At 60.8% G+C, this 22,451-nt stretch overlaps 1 protein-coding gene across 1 annotated transcript; it reads left to right on the top strand.

Moving 5' to 3' along the window:
- The first annotated feature begins 1,473 nt into the window (after nucleotides 1-1,473).
- Nucleotides 1,474-22,438, top strand: TNPO3 (transportin 3). The gene is made up of 23 exons (XM_064703151.1): nucleotides 1,474-1,664; nucleotides 5,882-6,082; nucleotides 6,661-6,734; nucleotides 7,339-7,495; nucleotides 9,098-9,241; nucleotides 10,097-10,272; nucleotides 11,080-11,218; nucleotides 12,211-12,357; nucleotides 13,522-13,629; nucleotides 14,210-14,301; nucleotides 15,518-15,657; nucleotides 15,729-15,920; nucleotides 17,023-17,114; nucleotides 17,628-17,704; nucleotides 17,910-17,970; nucleotides 18,415-18,555; nucleotides 19,029-19,145; nucleotides 19,587-19,681; nucleotides 19,813-19,969; nucleotides 20,264-20,431; nucleotides 21,150-21,262; nucleotides 21,844-21,934; nucleotides 22,010-22,438. The coding sequence occupies exons 1-22, from the start codon at nucleotides 1,539-1,541 to the stop codon at nucleotides 21,902-21,904; spliced, it is 2,778 nt and encodes a 925-aa protein (XP_064559221.1). The 5' UTR covers nucleotides 1,474-1,538; the 3' UTR covers nucleotides 21,905-21,934; nucleotides 22,010-22,438.
- The last annotated feature ends 13 nt before the right edge of the window (nucleotides 22,439-22,451 follow it).

Raw genomic sequence — 22,451 nt, forward strand, 5'->3', positions numbered from 1 at the left:
CATTATCCAACAGCGATTATGGGGGAAAGGAAATTAAAGGAGTTTTTCCCCAAAGTCCTTCCCAATCCAGTTCCCCTGCCTGCCGACACATTGGGTTTGACTCCAGGCTTGTCACCAAACCAGCATCGAGATGAGGAAAAAGGTGGGGTCAGGGCTCCAGGGAAACCCCCCATCCTAAAATTACATTGATTGGGATGAGGAACAAGGCGGGATCAGTATCTTACATAGCACAGCTTCTATTTCAACATTTTGTTATAACCTGAAACTGTATTCACCGCACTACTTAAGAGAATTAATACAGCATTACTTTCTAACATAACACATACAATATTCATTTTAATATTTGCCAAAAGCCAATCATAAAATACGCATTTTTCACAGGGGGAGCCCTCAGGGGCAGCAGGACCCCCGTGGGACAGCCCGGGGGGCTGGGACAGTGGGACCCCCGGGACAGGCCAGGGGTACCAGTGTGAAAAGTGCCTATTATTATATGGCTCTAGGCAGATATTTACTATGTGTATTTTGATGTATTGATTAGTAGTGCTATATTCACATGTAAATGTATTCTTGTAGTTAAAAAGTAACTTTTGTAGTTAAAATAAGAACTTTGTAAGTGAGATTTTTTTTAATGAAAGAATGAGGCACTCGCACCAGATAGTAGCCACAGGACACCTGAATCTTTCAGAGAAAAAGAATTTATTGCCCTCTTATCAGAAGAAATGAACTTCTTCCCGCCTCGAAGGCGATGTTAGGATTAAGAGGAAGAAGCTGACACTGCCCAGACAGAATCCTGTGTTTGAATGGAATTTATGCATCATGGATGAGGTGTATGAATATGCAACAGGCTGTTGTTTTTAAGGGTTAATCCTTTGTTAGTGGGTGTCCTTCTTCGGGCTTATTTTGCCCAGAAAAGGTATCCGGACTATCTGTAACTCTTTGTTTCTATTGTCTCATATTGTCCTAATCCCAATTGTCCAGATTATTATTACTCCAATTGCATTACTATTTTTATAACCATTTAATTGCTATTAAACTTTAAAAATTTTAAAAACAAGTGATTGGCGTTTTTCACACCGGGACCCCACACTCCGCTCTGAGGGGGTCTCTGGAGCCTCCGGGGGTACCGGGACCCACAGTCCGCTCTGAGGGGGTCTCTGGAGCCCCGGGGGTACCGGGACCCCGCGCTCCGGCCTGAGGGGGGGGTCCCAGACCCTTCCCGCCGCGCCGCGTGCGCCCGGACACATTTGGCCGCAGCACCGCCGGAAACCCATTCCGGGCAGGGCGTGGAGGGGGGGGGCGGTGGGACAAACCGTGGCGGGATGGGAGAGGACGGGACGGGATGCGATGGAACGGAATGGGATAGGATGAACGGGACGGGTCGGGATGGGATGCGATGAGATGGGAGAGGCGGAACGGGGCGGAGCGGGCAGCGGCGAGGGAGACCGGCGGAACGGAAGGCGCACGGGCGCGTTTCCGGGGGCCGGCCCGGTGCGGCGGAGCGGCGATGGCGGCGGGCGGGCGGCGCTGAGGGACCGGCCATGGAGCGCGGGCCGGGCCGGCCCAGCCTGCAGCTCGTCCAGCAGGCCGTGCAGGCGCTCTACCACGACCCCGACCCCAGCGGCAAGGAGCGGGCCAGCTGCTGGCTGGGCGAACTGCAGCGCTCGGTGAGAGCCGCGGGCGGCGGGTACCGGGCCCGGGCTCGCGGGGAGGCCTCGGGCCGCATCCGGGGTGGGGCGGGGCAGGGAACAGCGGCCCCTCGGCGGCCTCGGGGAGCCTCTACCCCGCCGCTGCCGCTGCTCTGTGGGTGCCCCATCCCTGTGAATGCCCTGGGAGGGACTGGGGACAAGGCCTGCAGGGACAGCACCCAGGGAATGGCTCCCACTGCCAGAGGGCAGCCATGGATGGCATCTTGGCAATGAGCAATTCCTGCCTGGGCTGGCATTGCCAGAGCAGCTGGGGCTGCCCCTGATCCCTGCAGTGCCCAAGGCCAGGCTGGGCACTGGGGCTGGAGCAGCCTGGCACAGTGGGAGGTGTCCCTGCCATGGCAGGGGTGGCACTGGGGGTGGTTTGCGGTCCTTTCCCACCCAAACCATTCCCTAGTTCCGTTATTAACACAAGGAAAAGGGGCTGGGCAGGTTTGGCACAGTCCTGAGGGAGTTGGGAAGGAGGAATTGGCTCCCGGATGGAAATTTGCGCTTCTCCTGCCGGCTGGGGTGAGAGAGCTGCCGGCATCCGTGAGGGGATGGAGCCAAGGGCTCCTTCAGTCCCCAGAGCCCTCAGGACACAGTTTCCCCCGGGTTTGGGGTGCTTGTCGGTGTTTTGTGACCCCACCTGGTCCTGCTGGAGCCCCTTTGTGCCCCCTCCCCAAGAGGTGGATGTTTCCCCTCCCGGAGCTGGGCAGTGTCCCCTCTGTGCTCCCTGCTCTCCCCAAGCCCTCCCCGGGAGCGGGACTGATTCCCTGCCCTGGGGCCGGGGCAGGTCCGTGTCCTGCCCCTCCCTGCCCTGGGTGTCCCAGCTCCCTCTGGCCATTCCTGCCGCTCCTCGTTCCCGCAAACGCCTGTTTGCCCCATTTCCCCCTGAATTCCCTGCAGCCACATTGCAGCTCCCACTGGAGTTTCAAGGGAATGTCCATAGCTGGGTCTGGGGGCTCTGCTGCTGCTGCCCCCATTTCCCCCTGGCAGGGGCAGCTGGAGGAGGGAGGGTCCCAGTTCAGGGATGGGTTCTGTGCCAGGCTCCTGGGATGCTCCTCTGGGACCTTTCCCAGCTTGGTGGCACTGGTGGCATTGGTGGCCCTGGCTGGGCACTCGCTGTGTGTCCCTCAGGTGTCCCCGTGCCCTGGTCTGGATGGGGGCACTGGCATTAACCCCCCAAGGGATGTTTGCTGGATCCCCCTCTGTGCCAAGCCGTGTCCCTGCAGTGCCACCTGCCAGGGGCTGTTTGCTGGCACCCCTGGGCAGGCTGTGCCCCTTCTAGAGTGCCCAGCCCTGCTCAGCTCTGTCCCATTTGCCTCTGCTGGGACGAGCTCTCAGGGTGGGGTTCCTGCTGGTTTCTGCCTTTCTGGGGTTGTAATCAGGGGATACTGGAATGGTTGGGTGGGAAGGGACCTCAGAGCCCCTCCAGTGCCAGGTGAGCAGCGCTGACAGCCATGAGGTGCCCAGGTGAGCAGCACTGACAGCCATGGCGTGCCCAGGTGAGCAGCACTGACAGCCATGGAGTGCCCAGGTGAGCAGCACTGACAGCCCTGGGGTGCCCAGGTGAGCAGCACTGACAGCCATGGAGTGCCCAGGTGAGCAGCACTGACAGCCATGGCGTGCCCAGGTGAGCAGCACTGACAGCACTGACAGCCATGGGGTGCCCAGGTGAGCAGCACTGACAGCCATGGAGTGCCCAGGTGAGCAGCACTGACAGCCATGGCGTGCCCAGGTGAGCAGCACTGACAGCCATGGAGTGCCCAGGTGAGCAGCACTGACAGCACTGACAGCCATGGGGTGCCCAGGTGAGCAGCACTGACAGCACTGACAGCCATGGGGTGCCCAGGTGTGCCCAGGCAGCAGAGGGCACACAGGTGCACTGCATGAACGTGAGGGCATAAAAGGGTGGGCAAAGAACAGCAAGGGCAGATGCCTGCAGCCTTCTGAAGTGGTGTGGTGTTACCCTGTGTGGGGTGAAGCCTTCTGAAAGTGTATCTGTGGGATGAATCCCATCCTGGGGATGAAAAGGCAAAGCCTAAAGCCGAGTTTGGGTGCCTGGGTCACTCTGAGGGTTCAGGTTTGGCACTGGGGACCCCCAAACCTGAGTGAGATCCCCACAGTTCCCATCCCTGGGATCTCTGGCAGGACATGGGGTTCAGGTTTGTGTCTGGAGGGCTCAGGTTTGTCCCTCAGCTCCCCCAGCAGCCTCGCTCTCCCTTTCCTGCTGGCTGTCCTGGGAAACAGGGCCAGATGTGGCAGAGCAGCTCCGAGCCTGCCCAGCTCTGGGGAGCTCGGTGCAAGCTGACCTAAATCCCAGAATCTGAGGCTCCTTCAGCCAGCCGTGTGCTGGGAGCTGTGTGAAGGCTGATTGCAGACTGGCTGGGGTTTCCTCAGGCACAGGAGCTGTACCCAGGGTGGGATTGGCCTTGTCCCAGCTTCATGGCTGGAGTTTCCCTGCATCCCTGGTGTCTGGAGCAGAGCCCTGGGAGAATTTCTGTGTGGGTCCATGGCTGTGAGCTGAGTGTTGGGGCTCTGGAGTGGATCAGGTGGAGGTTGGAATGTTCCATGTGGGTCCATGGCTGTGAGCTGGGTGTTGGGGCTCTGGAGTGGATCGAGGGGAGGTTGGTTTGGGGTTCAGGAAGTGCTTTCTGGGAGGGAAATCCTCTGCCTGTGTAGAGTTCCTGAATGTGCCATGAGGAGTTTCAGGCATAGAAGCAGCTTCTTGCAGTCATTGGTGCTCACAGCCCATTAATAATTGTGCTCTTTGCTGAGCTGGGCTCCCAGACGGATTATCCATGTGCCCTGGGGTGGTGGGTTTGGGAGGATCTCCTGTGACTGCCATCCTGTCCATCCAAACTGGGAATTACCAGGCTGTTAACTGAGGGGAGAAGGAGTTTACTGAGAGGGTTTGGTGGGATTCTGGCTGTTGGAGGTGTGGAGTTTAACTTCTTGTTTATTCCCAGCGTGGGGATTCCCTGTGGGGATAAATAAATCCAGGGGGGACCATTATGCCAGCAGTGGCTCCAGGCTTTTCTCACTCCTGTTAGAGTCATTCCAGGCCAGTTTTACACCAGAGGTAGCTGGAGTTACAGCCCTGTCATGGAGGCAGCTGGGGAAGGAGGAGCAGAGCCTGGGAACAGCAGAGGAGTTGTCTGAAGGCTCTGCAAGGGCTCTGCTTGGCCTCGCTGTGCTCAGGGGTGCTGATGGGGCAGCACAAGGACTCTCATTGACCACGCTGTGCTCAGGGGTGCTGATGGAGCAGCACAAGGGCTCTCATTGACCACGCTGTGCTCAGGGGTGCTGACGGGGCAGCACTCCATGGGGAAAATGTGCAGTGTCCCATGGGAAGCTGTGGGGAGCTGCTGCCTGGATGTGGCAGGGATAGATCCACTGGCTCTGGGGTTGAACCTGGAGGGGTTGAGGTGAGGAGCCATGGGGATGTGGCACCTGGGGACACAGGGACACAGGGCAGTGGTGGCCTCAGCGCTGCTGGGGACCTGTTGCACTCGATGGGCTCTGGGGATGGGGCACAGCTTGCTTGGACTCGATGGTCTTGAAGGTCTTTTCCACCCTCAGTGATTCAGGGATGCTGTGGGTCTGTTCCCATGCTCCAGCCCAGCCAGGGGCTCTGGAGTCTGCCTGGTGTTTCCCTGGCTCACCAGTGCCCCCATCCCACACTCAGGACTGAGCCTTTGGGTTCAGACCAGCCTGGCACTGGCTGGAGCTGCCCCGGGGCTGGGCAGACCATGGGCTCCTGCCTGGCTCTCCTCCAGCTCTCAGGCACATCCGTGTTCAGCTCTGGAGTCCTGCTGTGGGCCCTCAGGTGGGCCTGGTGTGCCCAGCCCAGGCAGGAATTGCTCATTGCCAAGATGCCACCCATGGCTGCCCTCTGGCAGTGGGAGCCATTCCCTGGGTGCTGTCCCTGCAGGCCTTGTCCCCAGTCCCCCTGCAGGCCCTGCCAGGGGCTCTCAGCTCTCCCTGGATCCTTCTCCTCTCCAGGCTGGGCATTCCCAGCTCTCCCAGCCTGGCTCCCTGGGAGCTGAGGGGCTCCAGCCCTGCAGCAGCTCTGGGGCCTCTCTGGGCTCGCCCCGGCAGGACAGGGCTGTGTGTCCATTGGGAATTTGGACTGTCTGCAGCAGCCTGACCCCCCATCAGCCCTGCCCACTGAGCACAGCGTGGCTCTCCCACAGGTCCATGCCTGGGAGATCTCGGACCAGCTGCTGCAGATCCACCAGGATGTGGAGTCCTGCTACTTCGCAGCGCAGACCATGAAGATGAAGATCCAAACTTCATTCTATGAACTCCCCACGGATTCCCACGCCTCACTCCGGGACTCTTTGTTGTCCCACATCCAGAACTTGAAGGACCTGTCCCCGGTCATTGTCACACAGGTGGGTGATGACAGGGGGGATGGAGCTGCCCCCTCCATGTCCTGCTCCTGGCAGCCACTCTCCCTGGGCTGGACAACAGGGAAGGCTGGTCCCTGCTCCTGGCCTGCACAAGACTGATTTCCCTCCTTCATCACTTGGTTCCTTTAGTTACATCCTTGTTTGCTGTTTGGAGAGGAGGAGCAGGGGTTTTCCTGTGCTCTGCCATGGACACAAACCTGGCAGTGCCCTGGGTGCCCAGGGGGATTTTCCTGCACCCTTCATTCCCATTATCCATACGTTCCTGTGGCACTGGGGGGCCTGACACCCCCAGGCTGAGGCAGGGTGCTCGTGCAGCCCCTGAGTGCTGTGGCAGGGAATGTCAGCCCTCGGGGCAGCTGGTGCTCACTGCAGGGATTGTGCACAGGCAGGGATGGGGGAGATGGATCCCAGGTTCCCACCCCATGAGCCGTGTTGGGAATGATTCCTGAATTACCTGCTGTCAGGGACGTTGGGGTGGCTTCCAGAGCTGCTGCCAGCCCTGGCTCTGGGCACATCCCAGCACTCCCCACACTGATCCGTGTGTTTCCATTCCCTTCCAGCTCGCTCTGGCAATAGCTGACCTTGCCCTGCAGATGGCTTCGTGGAAGGGCTGTGTGCAGACACTGGTGGAGAAGTGAGTGACTGTTCCTGTCTGTGGGCTGTGTCAGGCAGGCGTGGTGCAGGAAAGGGAAGTTTTTCTCCCGTGATGGCTGATTTCAGCTGTCCTGGGTGGTGGCAGGAGGGGCTGGCTGCCGTGCACGCTTCCCTGCTCACAGCCCAACACTCAGCGCTTTTCTCATCCCTGTTTTGTTAGGGACAATCCCTCTTCCCTCAGCTGTGTCTGTGCTGTGGGATGGAGCAGTGGGGCTGGGTGTCCCCAGATGTCCCCACACGCTGCTGCACAGTGACAGCAGCAGCCCCTGGGGCTGCCACCACCCTGAGTCCGTTGGCAACAGGAGGGGGTGGGATTGGTCTGGGCAGTGGCACCTGGACTCCCAGAGCTCATGGGCTGGGAAAGCTTCTGTCACTGCTCTGTTGTAAATCTGGGCTGAGCCATGCTGGAGGCTCCTCTTGGCAGGGCTGTGGCTGGACACTGCCTGTCCTTGAGGCAGGACTGGTGCCGAATCCGTGGGATGCGTGGGGTGGGAAGGGGCCTTAGAGCCCTGCCGTGGTGCGGGGTGCCCTGCAGCCCTGTGGTGCTGTTGCCAGCGCTGAGGTGTCCCCTGTGCCCGTGGCAGGTACAGCACTGACGTGACGTCGCTGCCCTTCCTGCTGGAGATCCTGACGGTGCTGCCCGAGGAGGTGCACAGCCGCTCGCTGCGCATCGGCGCCAACCGCCGCACCGAGATCATCGAGGACCTGGCCTACTACTCCAGCACCGTGGTGTCCCTGCTGGTGAGCTGCCTCCAGCTGCCTCTGCGCCACGGCACCGGGGCCTTGCTTGGGCTGGAAAAGCCCTCAGAGCCCGCGTGTCAAACCATTCCCAGCACTGCCAGGGCCACCGCTGGCCGTGTCCCCGAGTGCCACTGCCACATGGCTCTGAAGTCCCAACAGGGATGGAGACTCCAAACCTCCCTGGACAGCTGTGCCCGGGATGGACAGCCCTTTCCAGGAAGGAATTTTTCCAGTATCCAACCTGAGCCTCTCCTGGCACAGCTCAAGGCTGCTTCCCCTTATCCTGTGTCAGGAGATGGGGCTGAGCTGTGCCCCCTGCCCAGCAGCTCAGGTGCTGCTGGAGAAGCCTCTTCCCCCATTCCATGTGTATCCCAGCAGAGTTCCCTGCCAGTGCCACTGCAGCCATCAGGGCAGCCCAGCTCCACCTGTTCTGGGAGAAGTTGTCTGAGCAAGTCCTTGCTCACTCTGAAATTCCTTCACCTTCCTCGAGTCCCCTCCCAGGACCACCCTGCCCTGCCAGCCCCAGCTTTTCCAGGGACACCTGGGAGATCCTGGCTGGAGGATCAGGAGTCCCCACATTGTGCTGTCCTCTCCAGCCCCACGTTTTCCTCGGATATCCCAGCTGGCACACCAGGGGACCCCCACACTGCGCTGTCCCCTCCAGCCATGTCCAGCCCCAGCTTTTCCCAGCATCCCTGGGAGATCCTGGTTGACATGCTGGGGACACAGGCAGTGTCACCTCGCTCTGGTGCTCGCAGCTGCTCAGAGCTGACACAGGATCACCAAGGGCTGGCCCTGTCCCTGCACATTCCTGCTCCCTCTGCACCTGCCTGAAGCTTTCCTGAGCTTTCCCTGTTGGTGCCAGCATGGGCATTTCCACCACCTACCTGGAGAGCCAAATTTGTATTTTCTGTGTGGGATTTAAATGCCAAATTCCCATCTTCAGTTACAAAATGCAGCATTCCAGGGACTGTGATGAGGTCCAACATTCTGCCTTTAGGACTGAAGTGTCAAGTGAGATCTCTGGACGCTCTTGTGCAAGGATTCCTGGGCCAGTCTGGGGGGTCTGGGATCTTTCTCCATGTCCTGCCTGTCCACCTCTTCCCCCTTTCCCTGTGCCAGTCGGGGCTGGGGCTTTGGGCAGGGCTCTGCTGGCCCTGGGGCACAGCTGGAGCACTGGCCAGCACTGGGAATGAGCTGCTGCCATCCCACAGCTCAGCACATCCTGGCTTGGACACCGGGGTGGCATGTTTGGAATGCCCCTTGGGGTAGGTCTGGCTCTCAGCAGCAGCCTCTCTCTGCAGAGGTGTTTCTCTGGGAGAAGGGTTAAACTGGGATTGTCAGGTGTGAGCATCCCTGATGGCTGTGCTCTGCTGGCCCAGCACGGGATCCTGCAGGAGTGGGGATGAGGGGCTGCTCCAGCTGCTCTTCCTGCTCCTGTGGGCTCTGATCCTCCCTCTCACTGAGTCCAGGGCTGTTGGTGACAGGGTGCTGGGAGCAGCCTGCCTCTGGAATGTTCTCATAGGATCTCCAGAGGATGGTTATTTCTCATTGACCACCCACAGGAGTCACATCCTGACTGGCTGTGCCGTGTCCCTGCAGGTGACATGTGTGGAGAAGGCGGGCAATGAGGAGAAAATGCTCATCAAGATCTTCCGCTGCCTGGGCAGCTGGTTCAACCTGGGCGTCCTGGACAGCACCTTCATGGCCAACAGCAAGCTGCTGTCCCTGCTCTTCGAGGTGCTGGTGAGTGCTTCCCAGGAGCTGGGGGGGCTCCAGGGGGGACACTGGGCAGTCCCAGCAGGACTGAGGTGAGGACCATCCCTGGTCAATATTCCACACTTGTGGAAACCTTGTCTCCATCCCCCCCAAGGACTCCCCTGCTCTCACCTCTCCTCCAGTGGGAGTGATGACTCTGTGTCCAGCCAGGTGATGAGCAGCATGGTGCTTTCCTTCCTTCCTTCCTTCCTTCCTTCCTTCCTTTCCTTCCTTTCCTTCCTTTCCTTCCTTTCCTTCCTTTCCTTCCTTTCCTTCCTTTCCTTCCTTTCCTTCCTTTCCTTCCTTTCCTTCCTTCCTTCCGTTTCCCCTCCTGTGCTTGCCAGGGAATTTGCCAGGGTCCCTTGGGGAAGGGTCAGTCTGGCCTGCAGTGTCCAGGGAAGCAGGTTACGAGGCCAGTGGGGGCTGTGGCTGTGCAGGAGTGTTTCCACAGAATTCTTTGCGTTGGAATAGATCTCCAAGATCAAATCATTGTGGGAACAAGAACAAAAACCTGGTGGTTTCATTACTGTCTGATTGCATGGTATAATTGGGGCAGCAGAGGGGCAGCTCCCATCTCTGCTCTGGTGACCAGTTACAGCACCCAGGGAACGGCTGGAGCTGTGCCAGGGAGGGTCAGGCTGGGAAGCAGGAAAGGTTCTGCCCCAGAGGGTGCTGGCACTGCCCAGGCTGCCTGGGGAACGGGCACAGCCCCGGAGCTCCCCTCCCTGGGATTGTTGGGGTGTCTGTGCAGGGCCAGGAGCTGGATGTGTGATCCCTGCGCTCCCTTCCAGCTCGGGATGTTCCATGACCCTTTGATAATTGCTGGGCTTTTGTGCCTTGCAGCAACAGGACAAGACCTCATCCAACCTGCACGAGGCCGCGTCGGACTGCGTGTGCTCGGCCCTCTACGCCATCGAGAACGTGGAGACCAACCTGCCCCTGGCCCTGCAGCTCTTCCAGGGCGTGCTCACCCTCGAGAGTGCCTACCACATGGCTGTGGCACGGGAGGACCTGGACAAGTGAGGGACAGGGACCTTGCTGTGGCCGGGAGGGATGGGCAGGACAGCGCTGACCTGCTGGTGCCATGTCAGCCTCCAAAGGGAGATAGCAGTGCCAGGGCATCAGCAGTGCTGGGGGCACTGGGGCTGGGCAGTGCCCGTCCCTGTGCTGGGCACTCGTGGGGTCACACCCAAGTCCTGGGGGCAGGTCTGGGCCCCTCACTGCAAGAGACCTGGGGAAGCCAGGGGCTGGGCTGGACTGGAACTGTGCCCTCACTGGGCTTTTGGAGAAGTTTGAGATCACTATTTCAGCAGATTTGCTTATTGGAGTGCAGTGTTTGCACCCACTTCCCCTGCTGGGGTGTCTCCCAGCTGCTGGCAAAGCAGAAGTTGGGGTTTCTCACTCTGCCCAAGGCCGTGGGCACATTTTGGCCCAGCCATGTCCAGCATGGGGTAAAGTCTGTGAGGCTGATCCAACCCCTGTCCCCCTGTCCCTCTGCACTGGGGTAAATCCTGTGAGGCTGATCCAATCCCTGTCCCCTTGTCCCCCTGTCCCCTTGTCCCTCTGCATTGGGATAAAGCTCCTGAGGCTGATCCAGCCCCTGTCCCTCAGCACTGGGGCAGAGCCCATGAGGCTGATCCAGCCCCTGTCCCCTTTTCCCTCTCCACTGGGCTAAAGCCCATGAGATTGATCCAGCCCCTGTCTCCCTGTCCCTCTGCACTGGGGTAGAGCCCATGAGGCTGATCCAGCCCCTGTCTCCCTGTCCCTCTGCACTGGGGTAGAGCCCATGAGGCTGATGCAGCCCCTGTCCCCCTGTCCCTCCGCAGGGTGCTCAACTACTGCCGTGTGTTCACCGAGCTGTGCGAGACGTTCCTGGACAAGATCGTGTGCACGCCGGGCCAGGGCCTGGGCGACCTGCGCACGCTGGAGCTGCTGCTCATCTGCGCGGGGCACCCGCAGTACGAGGTGAGCTGCAGCCAGGCACGGGGGAATCCTTGCTGCTGCTGCTGCTGCTGCCCAGTCATGGCCCTGGGAGCTCTGGAATCCCTGCTCTGCACTCGTGGGCTTCACGTTTCCCTCTGGGTGTCCTGGGATTGCCAGCACAGCTCTGAAACCCCTGTTAGTGCTTTCCCACACGTTCAGGTGGAGCTCAGTGGGGATTTGTGGTTCCTGGGAACTTTGCCCTGTGAGTGGCTGAAATGCTGGTTCACATCAAAGCCCCTGCCCACCTGCCTTAGGAGCAAAACTTGTCATTGTTTTGGTCTCTTTTTATCCTTTATTTAATTCTTTATCCTTTTATTCTTCCCAAACCTTTAAGTGCCAGTAGCCGATCCCTGCCTGTGTGCAGTGGATAGAAGCTGCTGCCTGGCTGGTTTGCCATGGGTGGCTGTCCTCCAGCAGGCCCCTGGGAGAACACTGGGACCCTTGGGTCCCTGGGACCCTTTTCCTCACTTCCCAGGCCTGTTAAGCTCAGTTTTCCTTAGCCACAACCTCATCCTGTGCCATCAGTGCTGAGGGGGACATGGAGCTCTGCAGCTGCTCCTGACTAAATCTGCACTCATGGTTTTTGTGCAATAACCACACAATAAATTAAAGATCCCACCACAAAGGGGCTGCATCCACTTGCAGCCCAAGCTGCTCCCAGTGCCCCATGCCCCACTCTGGGATGGTTCTGGGCTGGAGAGGCTTTGGCTGCCAGGGGCTGGGGCAGCTCTTCAGTGTCACTGGGGGATCCCAAGCCCTTTACAAGTGACAGGCAGAGAAATCGGTGGATCTGGGGCAGCTGGTCCCTGTGCCACCACTGTGTGGCACAGCAGCTCTGACACACATCTGTGGTGCTGCCACTGCTGCCACCCAGGGCCAGGGTTTCTGTTTCTCCATCGGACCACTGACGCAGTGAGGGAATAGCTATGTTCTGCTATTCTGTAACAAAATGCTGTATTTTTCTTTCCAAACAGGTGGTAGAAATTTCCTTTAACTTCTGGTATAGACTGGGGGAGCACCTGTACAAGACGGACGATGCTGTGATCCACAGCATCTTCAAAGCCTACATCCAGCGCCTGCTGCACGCGCTGGCCCGGCACTGCCAGCTCGACTCCGACCACGTAAGGGCCTGTGCAGTGGCCAGGGGGTGGGTGTGGGTGTGGATGTGTGTGTTTGTTTGTCTGTGTCCCTGTGGAATGGGCTGGGATGTGTGTGTGTGTCCCTGGGGAGCTGCTGGGGTGTGTGGGTGTGTGTCGCTGTGGAACAGCTGGGATGTGTGTGTGTCCCTGTAGAGGCAGTGGGATGTGTGAATCCCTGTGCAAGCACTGGTATGTGTGTGTCCCCTGTGGAACTGCCAGGCAGTGGGATGTGTGAATCCCTGTGCAAGCACTGGGATGTGTGTGTGTGTGTCCCTGTAGAGGCAGTGGGATGTGTGAATCCCTGTGCAAGCACTGGGATATGTGTGTGTGTCCCTGTAGAGGCAGTGGGATGTGTGAATCCCTGTGCAAGCACTAGGATGTGTGTGTGTGTCCCTGTGGAACTGCCAGGGCAGTGGGATGTGTGAATCCCTGTGCAAGCACTGGGATGTGTGTGTGTGTCCCTGTAGAGGCAGTGGGATGTGTGAATCCCTGTGCAAGCACTGGGATGTGTGTGTGTGTGTCCCTGTAGAGGCAGTGGGATGTGTGAATCCCTGTGCAAGCACTAGGATGTGTGTGTGTCCCTGTGGAACCTGCCAGGGCAGTGGGATGTGTGAATCCCTGTGCAAGCACTGGGATGTGTGTGTGTGTCCCTGTAGAGGCAGTGGGATGTGTGAATCCCTGTGCAAGCACTGGGATGTGTGTGTCCCTGTAGAGGCAGTGGGATGTGTGAATCCCTGTGCAAGCACTGGGATGTGTGTGTGTGTCCCCTGTGGAACTGCCAGGGCAGTGGGATGTGTGTGTCCCCTTGGAAGCTGTGTTGTCCCTGCTTGAGGCAGTTTCATTGGGATAAGGAGGACATGGCTCACTAGCCCCAGCTGGTATTTTCCTCCGTGCACTCTGGGATGGTTTGTCCTCTCCTCCCCTCCTCATCCCCTTGCTTCCCATGCCTTCCTCACTTGTTGGAGCAGGAATACACGGTGTGTGCTCAGGCTGGTCGTGTTTCCCTTGGGCACAGCTCTGCAGACCCTCCAGCAGCCTGGCTGCAGGATCTCCTTGAAACAGAATCAGTGGTGTTGCCCTGGCTGTGGCTGAGGGGGAGCCTGAGCTGCCCTGAGCTGCCCTTGTGCTGTCCCTGCTGTCCCTCAGGAGGGAGTCCCGGAGGAGACCGATGACTTCGGCGAGTTCCGCATGCGTGTCTCGGACCTGGTGAAGGACCTCATCTTCCTCGTGGGCTCAGTGGAGTGTTTTGCTCAGGTGGGTTTGTGGGAGTGCAGTGGGGTGCAGGCAAATGCCAGGGGACGTCACCGAGCCCTGGTGGCCTTTGGGACTGCAGGAGGTCACACACACCTTGTGCACAGGGAATTGTGTGGTGGGAGCTGTTCTGGGAGAGCAGGAGGTGTGGGAGCACCAGGAGGTTCCTGACATGTTGGGGAAAGCCACTGTGGTCCCACAGTGTGGAATGTGGGGATTCTGTGGGCTCACAGCTGGGGTGGGTGGGATTGGTGAGGGGTGGGAGTCTGGGGATGGGGGGAGAGGGTGGAGTTTGGGCTGGGATGGGTGAGGGGTGGAGTTTGGGGCTGGGATGGGTCAGGAGCAGGCCGTGGGGCTGGGATGGGTCAGGAGCAGGGCCGTGGGGCTGGGATGGGTGAGGGTGGGAGTTTTGGGCTGGAATGGATCAGGATCAGGGCTGTGGGGCTGGGATGGGTCAGGATCAGGGCTGTGGGGCTGGGATGGGTCAGGAGCAGGCCGTGGGGCTGGGATGGGTCAGGAGCAGGCCGTGGGGCTGGGGTTGGTGCTGGGGCTCCTGGCCCCTCGGTGACCGTCCCTCCCACAGCTCTACGCGACGCTCAAGGACGGGAACCCGCCCTGGGAGGTGACAGAGGCCGTGCTCTTCATCATGGCCTCCATCGCCAAGAGCGTCGACCAGTGAGTCCTCCCTGTGTCTGGGGGGCTGGGGCTGCCTCCCTGTGACACAGACACCACAGATATCCCAAGGACATTCCCATCCCTGGCAGTGCCCATGGCCAGGTTGGAACAAGCTGGGACTGTGGAAGGTGTCCCTGCCATGGGGACTGGAGGGGCTCTGAGGTCTGTTGACACCCAAACCATTCACTGGGAATCCTTCCACATCCAGGTGGAGTTTTCCTAGGTATTCTTAGGGAAGGTTAAGTCACTGGAAGTGTTTCCTCCTGTGTTAGTGGCAGTGGAAGTGTGGACAGGTGACACCCAGGGTGGTGAGCCCACAGCGAGTCCTGTGCACTGCCAGCAGTGGGACAACCCAGCTGACCTTCCTGGGCTTGGAATGCTGTCCCTCCCACCCCTGGGACACTGGGATCCCCATCCCTCTCTTCCCGGGGAGGCTGTGATTGCCGTCACTCCTTTTCCCAAGGAGGCTGGTGACACCATCCTTCCTTTGCTCATGAGGCTGGCAGTCCTATCCCCTGCTCCCCAGGCACCTGGAGGAGTCACCTCAGTCCCTTCACACCACCCGCTCCTGTTATCTGTGTTGAGACTGCTCCTGCTCGCTTTTCCAATGCCTTGTTCCCAGGAGTGCTGGCTGGAAGCTCTGCCCCCACCAGCCTGGGATCACCCATCACACCCTCCTACATTGGTGGGCTCAGCTCCCAGATAATGAACCCCCTGGTTTTCCTGTCCCCCAGCAGTGGAGGGGCTCATTCCCAGATAATGAACCCCCCTGGTTCTCGTCTCCCCCAGCAGTGGAGAGGCTCAGCTCCCAGATAATGAACCCCCTGGTTTTTCTGTCCCCCAGTAGTGGTGGGGCTCAGTTCCCAGATATTGCACCCCCTGGTTCTCCTGTCCCTCCGTAGTGGTGAGGCTCAGTTCCCAGATAATGAACTCCCTGGTTCTTGTATCCCCCAGTAATGGTGGGGCTCAGTTCCCAGATAATGAACTCCCTGGTTCTCTCCCCCAGCAGTGGTGGGGCTCTCCCTGGAGGCATTCTGTGTTCCCTGCCCGTTCCCCACTGTGGCACTGGTGTCCATGGGGCTGAGTGCCCCCCTCACAGCGTTTGTCCCGGTGTGCTCCCAGTCCCGTGTCACGCTCAGAGTCCCTGTGAGGCAAGGCAGAGGGTCCAGCAGCCCCTCGCAGCCCGTGCGGGCGCTGAGCCGAGGCTGTCCCGCAGGGAGAACAACCCGACGCTGGTGGAGGTGCTGGAGGGCGTGGTGCGGCTGCCCGAGTCGGTGCACACGGCCGTGCGCTACACCAGCATCGAGCTGGTGGGCGAGATGAGCGAGGTGGTGGACAGGAACCCGCAGTTCCTGGGTGAGTCCCGCGCCCCCGCCGCGCCCCCATGGCCCTGGCACCCCCGCTGCACTGAGCCCCTGTCTCCGCAGATCCCGTGCTGGGCTACCTGATGAAGGGGCTCTGTGACCGGCGCCTGGCGTCGGCCGCGGCCAAGGCCATCCACAACATCTGCTCCGTGTGCCGGGACCACATGGCCCAGCACTTCTCGGGGCTGCTGGAGATCGCCCGCGCCCTCGACTCCTTCGCGCTGTCGCCCGAGGCCGCCGTGGGGCTGCTCAAGGGTGGGTATCATCCCCGGGCCCTGGGGGTTATCCTGGGAGCTGCCAGGGATGATCCATGGGAACTGCTGGGTATCCATGGGAGTTGCTCCCCAGGGTGCTGAGCCCCATCCTCATGGCGTTTGTCCTGATGGACCCCAAGTCCTACTCCACGTGCAGAGCATCCTCAGGAGTTCCCCTGGGGCTGGAGGCAGAAATATTGGTAACTGGGAAATTCCTGTATTGGTAACTGTCCCCATGCCTGAGACAGAGCTCAGGGACTGTCCTGGGCTGGATATGTGGGAAGAGTGTGTGGGAAATGCTGAGAGCCAGGCTGGCAGTGGGTCACTGCTCCATCCAGACTCTGGGAGTCGCCTGCTGGACACAGAGGGTGGAGGTTTGGGAGTATTGGTCATTCTTTTAGAGAGTTTGGGCTCAAGAACGGAGATTTTTAACTTAGGGTGTTGGTGTCTCACTGGACTCTTGGGCACCATAAGCCTCCTCAACCACAGATGGTTTTGGGGATATGCCTTGAAGATTTTCAGTGAATTCCAGTGCTGATGGAGCCTTTATCCCCAGAGCCAGGGAGCCTTCCCTGCAGTCGTGTGCTCTCATGGGAGACTAAACTCCCGTTGTTCCCCTGGATGCCCCAGCACTGGCCGAGCTGCTCCTCTCCCTGCCAGAGGGTTTTGTCCTCCTCCCTTAGAACAAGCCAGGAATTCCCGAGCCAGGGAGGTTCCCCCCAGGGTGGTTGGCACCAGAGCCAGATCCTGGCTGTGCCAGAGCTGGGAGTGAGCTGCTGCCTGTGGGAGCAGGAGCAGCTCAGCGCTCCTCATGTTCCATGGCTGGGAGCCCTGAAGCACCTTCCCTGGAGATTCCCAGGATCTCATAGTGCTGCTGGACTGGGATGGGGACACTGGGGACACGTGGTGAGCCCAGATGTGCTTGAGGATCCATTGGCCTGTCCCTGTCTCTCACACCAGCGTTGTTCCCTGCTGGGACTAAAACGTTTCAGGTTCAGCTGCAGGGAAACTGCCAGGCCCTGCCCCTGTCGCACAGCCCTTCCCTGTGGGAGTGTGATGGCCCCTCCACCCTCCCTGCTCCTGAGCCGTGTGTGTCCTTGCAGGCACGGCGCTGGTGCTGGCCCGGCTGCCCCTGGAGAAGATCTCGGAGTGCCTGAGCGAGCTCTGCGCCGTGCAGGTGCTGGCGCTCAAGAAGGTGCGTTGGGATGGGGGGACAGCAGCTGGGAGGGGACACTGGGGACAGTGACGACAGTGGCCAGGCCCCAGCCCTGCTACAGTGGCCGTGTCCTCAGAGCCAGAGGTGTATCCTAGAGTAATGGAGTTGTTTGGGTTGGAGAAGCCCCTGGAGTCCAACTGTTCCCCAGCACAGCCAAAGCCACCACTGATGTCCCCAGGTGCCACATCCACACAGCTTCTAATCCCTTTGGGGATGGGGACTCCACCCCTGCCCTGGGCAGCTGTGTGAGGGCCAGGAATAATTTCCCCAGTATCCAGCCTGACCCTCCCCTGGCACAGCTTGAGGCCATTCCCTCTCATCCTGTCACTTGTTCCATGGGGCAGGGCCCAGCGCCCACACAGGACATGGCCAGGACTGAGCCCTTCCCTGATCCCACCTGAGGAGCTGCTGCTGGTGGGGTCAGTGTCCAGGCAGTGTCTGCCCAGGGCTACCTGTGCTCCTGGAATCCTATCCTGTTCCCTTGTTTTCCAGCTGCTCTCCCAGGAGCCAAGCAATGGCCTCTCCTCAGACCCTACAGTGCCCCTGGATCGACTCGCCGTCATCTTCAGGTGAGGAAGGAGCTGGGGCGCTGCTGCTCCCCCAGAGCCTGACTCTGCACTGCCCCCTTCTCCCCAGCCCTGGTGGAAGTCTCTGCTTCCCCAGCTTCCAGCTCCTGACGTGCCCCCCAAGCCAGTTCCTGTTCCACTTCCCACAACTCCAGCCTTTTCCTTGTCTGTAATCCCAAACCCCCTTAACCCTTGGCTGTTCCCACAGACACACCAACCCCATTGTTGAGAACGGCCAGGTCCACCCGTGCCAAAAAGTCATTCAGGAGGTGCGTGGAGAGGGCAGGGATCTGGGGACAGGGTTCTGTGGGGGGTTTTGGGGTGGGGGTTTCCAGGGTGTTTAGGTTTATGGGGGTACCTGGGGTGTTGTACAGGGTCCCAGTTCCTGCCTGCCAGTGGATCCATGTGTCTGCCCAGGGCTGCACGCGAGGGGAGCTGTGGGGTTCCTGTCCCTCCTGGAAGCAGGGATTGGGGTGTGGAGGGGGAAATCTGAGGCTTCAGCCCTGGGTCTGGGAATGGCCCCGGTGTTTGATTTCCCTGCCCGTGTCCCATTTGCCACGCTGCACTGGAGGGGATGAACCCCCCCAGGCTCCCCAGAAACCTTTCCTCCCCCATGTGCCATCCCTCCCTGGGATCTGGGTGCTCGGGGGGCCGGGAGGGAGCGGGCAGAGTGTCCCTGGTGAGGTGTGACCCCTCCTCGTGTGCGTGCCCAGATCTGGCCGGTGCTGTCGGAGACCCTGAACAAGCACAGTGCCGACAACCGCATCGTGGAGCGCTGCTGCCGCTGCCTGCGCTTCGCCGTGCGCTGCGTGGGCAAGGGCTCGGCCGCGCTGCTGCAGCCCCTCGTCACACAGGTGGGGACACAGCTAGCCTGGGGGCTTGCTTGGGGTCACTGTGGCTGCCACGAGCGTTGCAGGGGTGGCTGTGGGCACGGGGAAGTGCTGCAGTGAGTCTTGGGAATTCAGCATAAACCCCTGGGGAGGAGAGAGGCTTTGGAAGAGGTGGGGAGTGCAGGGAGGTTGTGGATCCCCGTGTGTGTGTGTGTGTGTGTGATTTGGGAGGAGTGTGTGAAACCCTGCATGGTGCAGCTCCTTGGGGAGGTAACCCAGCCTCAGAGAAGGATCCCTGAGTCCCAGAGCTGGGTGTTCCCTGCTCCACTTGGCTCCTGCCAGGCTCCAAAGGGAAGCTTCCATGGAGAATCACTGCTGCCTCAGGTGGCCTCACTGACCTGAGCGAGTCCCTTGGGATGTCCCTGCCCACAGGGGCCAGGCTGGGGATGGAGGGGTGTGGGGTCAGGGCAGATGTGGCAGCGTTCCTGTCTCCCCAGATGGTGAATGTGTACCGGGAACACCAGCACTCCTGTTTCCTCTACCTGGGCAGCATCCTGGTGGATGAGTACGGCATGGAGGAGGGCTGCCGGCAGGGCCTGCTCGACATGCTGCAGGTGGGGCTCACCTGCCCAAATCACAGCATCACTCAGGGTGGAAATCCCTCTGATCCCATCGAGTTCAACCGTCCCCCAGCACTGCCAAGGCCACCACTGACCCTGTCCCCAAGTGCCACATCCACACAGCTTTGAAATCCCTCTGGGGATGGGGACTCCACTGCTGTCCTGGGCAGCTGTGCCAGGGCTGGACAGCCTTTCCAGGAGGAATTTTCCCTAATATCCCATCTATATAGAATCTCAAACTGGTTTGGGAAAGAAGGGACCTTGAAGCCCATCCATGGGCAGGGCCACCTTCCACTATCCCAGGCTGTCCCCTGCCCCCTGCAGCCTGTCCTTGGACACTTCCAGGGATGGGGCAGCCCTAGCCTGTTCCCTGTGGGGAAGGGCAGCTTGAGGAGTGATCCCAGGTAGTTGCTGATGGATCCCTGTTCTCCCCAGGCTCTCTGCATCCCCACCTTCCAGCTCCTCGAGCAGCCCAACGGCCTCCAGAACCACCCTGACACCGTGGATGACCTCTTCCGCCTGGCAGCCAGGTGCCACCTCCTTCACAGGCCACCCAGCCTCTCTCCGCTCGTGGAGGGTCCCCCTGGGAGCTCCCACGGGAGCAGTGGGGTGGGCAGAGGCAGGCCCTGCCCTGATGTCCATTTATCTGTGTCCTGGGCAGGTTCATCCAGCGCAGCCCCATCACCCTCCTGCGCAGCCAGGTGATGATCCCCATCCTGCAGTGGGCCATCGCTGCCACCACCCTGGACCACCGGGACGCCAACTGCAGCGTCATGAAATTCCTGCGGGACCTGATCCACACCGGGGTGGCCAACGACGTGAGTGACACTCGGGGGTGCCACCATGGAATCCTGGAATGGCTGGGTGGGAAGGGACCCCAGAGCCCCTGCAGTGCCACCCCTGCCATGGCAGGGACACCTCCCACTGTGCCAGGCTGCTCCAGCCCTGTCAGCCCCACCATCCTCATCTGCCCTGTCCTGGTGTCCCCACAAGCCACCCACCCTGGTCTCTGCACTGCTGCTGGCAGAGAAGCTCTGGGGTTGCCTGCCCCCAGGACCAGTGTGTGTCCCTGTCCCCAGGCCCTGCCCACCCCCTTCTCCTTCCTCCCACAGCATGAGGAGGACTTCGAGGTGCGGAAGGAGCTCATCAACCAGGTGATGACCCAGCTGGGGCAGCAGCTCGTGAACCAGCTCCTGCAGACGTGCTGCTTCTGCCTCCCGCCCTACACCCTGCCCGACGTCGCCGAGGTGCTCTGGGAGATCATGCAGATCGACCGCCCGGTGAGGGGGCACCCACAGGGACAGGATGGGCCCCAGGGGCAGGGCTGGGACCCCAGAGGGGCAGGATGGGCCCCAGGGGCAGGGCTGGGACCCCAGAGGGGCAGGATGGGACCCCAGAGGGGCAGGATGGGTCCCACAGGGACAGGATGGGTCCCACAGGGACAGGGCTGGGACCCCACAGGGGCAGGATGGGACCCCCGAGGGACAGGATGGGCCCCACAGGAACAGGATGGGACCCCAGAGGGGCAGGATGGGACCCCACAGGGACAGGATGGGCCCCAGGGGCAGGGCTGGGACCCCAGAGGGGCAGGATGGGACCCCACAGGGACAGGATGGGCCCCAGGGGCAGGGCTGGGACCCCACAGGGACAGGATGGGACCCCAGAGGGACAGGATGGGCCCCACAGGGACAGGATGGGACCCCAGAGGGGCAGGATGGGACCCCAGAGGGGCAGGATGGGACCCCACAGGGACAGGATGGGCCCCAGGGGCAGGGCTGGGACCCCACAGGGACAGGATGGGCCCCAGGGGCAGGGCTTGGACCCCAGAGGGGCAGGATGGGACCCCACAGGGACAGGATGGGCCCCAGAGGGACAGGATGGGCCCCACAGGGACAGGATGGCCCCAGGGGCAGGGCTGGCACCCCAAGCTCTGCCCAGGCAGGGCCCGGGAGCCAGGCTGGGCTCCCCATTCCGAGTCGCTCCCTTTCCCTGGCACAGACGTTCTGCCGCTGGCTGGAGAACTCGCTGAAGGGGTTGCCAAAGGAAACCACGGGCGGAGCCATCCAGGTGACACACAAACAGCTCACCGACTTCCACAAGCAGGTCACCAGGTGAGTGCCACGGGCTCTCCAGCTGGCACCAGCTCCCTCCCCCAGGCTGGCCTCCAGCAGCCCCAGCCCCGTGCTGTTGGTGCTGTTGGATGTGCCACCTGCCTGCCCGGGGCCCTGGGGCTGTGTGGCGCCTCTGCCATCACCCAACGGGTTTTTCTGCCCGGCCCAATCCCTGTGGAGCCACGGCCCCTTCCCGAGCCACCTCCTCATCCCCGTGAGTCACTGGTTGCAGCTGCCAGGCCCTGCCCAGGCCTGTCCCTTCCCAGGGCCACCAGCTGCTTTGGGAACATCACCTGCCTCTGCCTGGCTCCGTCTGGTCCCTGGACAAAGCCCAGAGGCTGAGTGCCTGGGGGCAGCTGGTTCCTTCCACCCAGCCACCACTGTGGTGGCACACAGGTCTCCTCCAGGGACAGTCCCAGGGGCTGCCGACCTCGTTGTGCCCTGATGATTGTCCCTTCATCTCTCCCAACGCCTTGGAGCCAAGCTGCCACGCTCCCAGCTCCCATCCCTCGGCAGGACACCCTCCCTGGGTCCCACATGTCCCCTTGGGGTCACCCCTGATGTCGCCCCTTGTCTTGCAGTGCTGAGGAATGTAAACAAGTCTGCTGGGCTCTGAGGGACTTCACCCGCCTGTTCCGATAGCTCCGGCTCCACGTGGCACCTGTCTCCCAGGTAAGGGCTGGCTCCGGGCTCCCCCGCCCCACGGGACACCGGGGACAAAGGGTGAGGCTCCCTTCCTCCTGCCAGGAATGTCTTTAAGGAGAAGACAGGCAACAGCAACCCAAGAATGTGTCCCACAATCAGCCGAGGGCTCTCGCCCGCTGCAGCGCGTCCCGGAGCCACGGGAGGGAGGAGGGCTCGGGGGTCCCGGCGGCCCCGCCCGCCCGCCCGGGGCTGGGCACCGCCTGGCACCGCCCGCCCGGGGCTGGGCACCGCCCGAGCAGCAGCCCCGGGGCAGCGCCTCCCACCCGACTGCAACCCACCAGGCAGCGGAGCCACGCCGAGCCACTCGGCTCCGCCCGGCAGCAAAAGAAGTAGAAAAACTTTCTGTGAAATGGAGACAAAAAAGAAGGAAAAGAAACAAACATAAAACAAACAGTACAAATTGTTTAGGAAGATGGGGGGGTCAGTCTGGGGGTCCTGGGGCGCTGCCCCCCTGAGCCCACCGTGGCCTGCCTGGTGCCGACTC

Source organism: Zonotrichia leucophrys, chromosome 1A, assembly GCF_028769735.1.
Source record: "Zonotrichia leucophrys gambelii isolate GWCS_2022_RI chromosome 1A, RI_Zleu_2.0, whole genome shotgun sequence".
NCBI classification, from domain to species: Eukaryota; Metazoa; Chordata; class Aves; order Passeriformes; family Passerellidae; genus Zonotrichia; species Zonotrichia leucophrys.

Coding starts and splice junctions, on each gene's coding strand:
- TNPO3 (XM_064703151.1), top strand. CDS start 1,539: ATGGAGCGCGGGCCGGGCCGGCCCAGCCTGCAGCTCGTCCAGCAGGCC. Junction 6,083..6,660: donor CCCCGGTCATTGTCACACAG/GTGGGTGATGAC, acceptor ATTCCCTTCCAG/CTCGCTCTGGCAATAGCTGA. Junction 17,971..18,414: donor GCCAAAAAGTCATTCAGGAG/GTGCGTGGAGAG, acceptor GTGCGTGCCCAG/ATCTGGCCGGTGCTGTCGGA.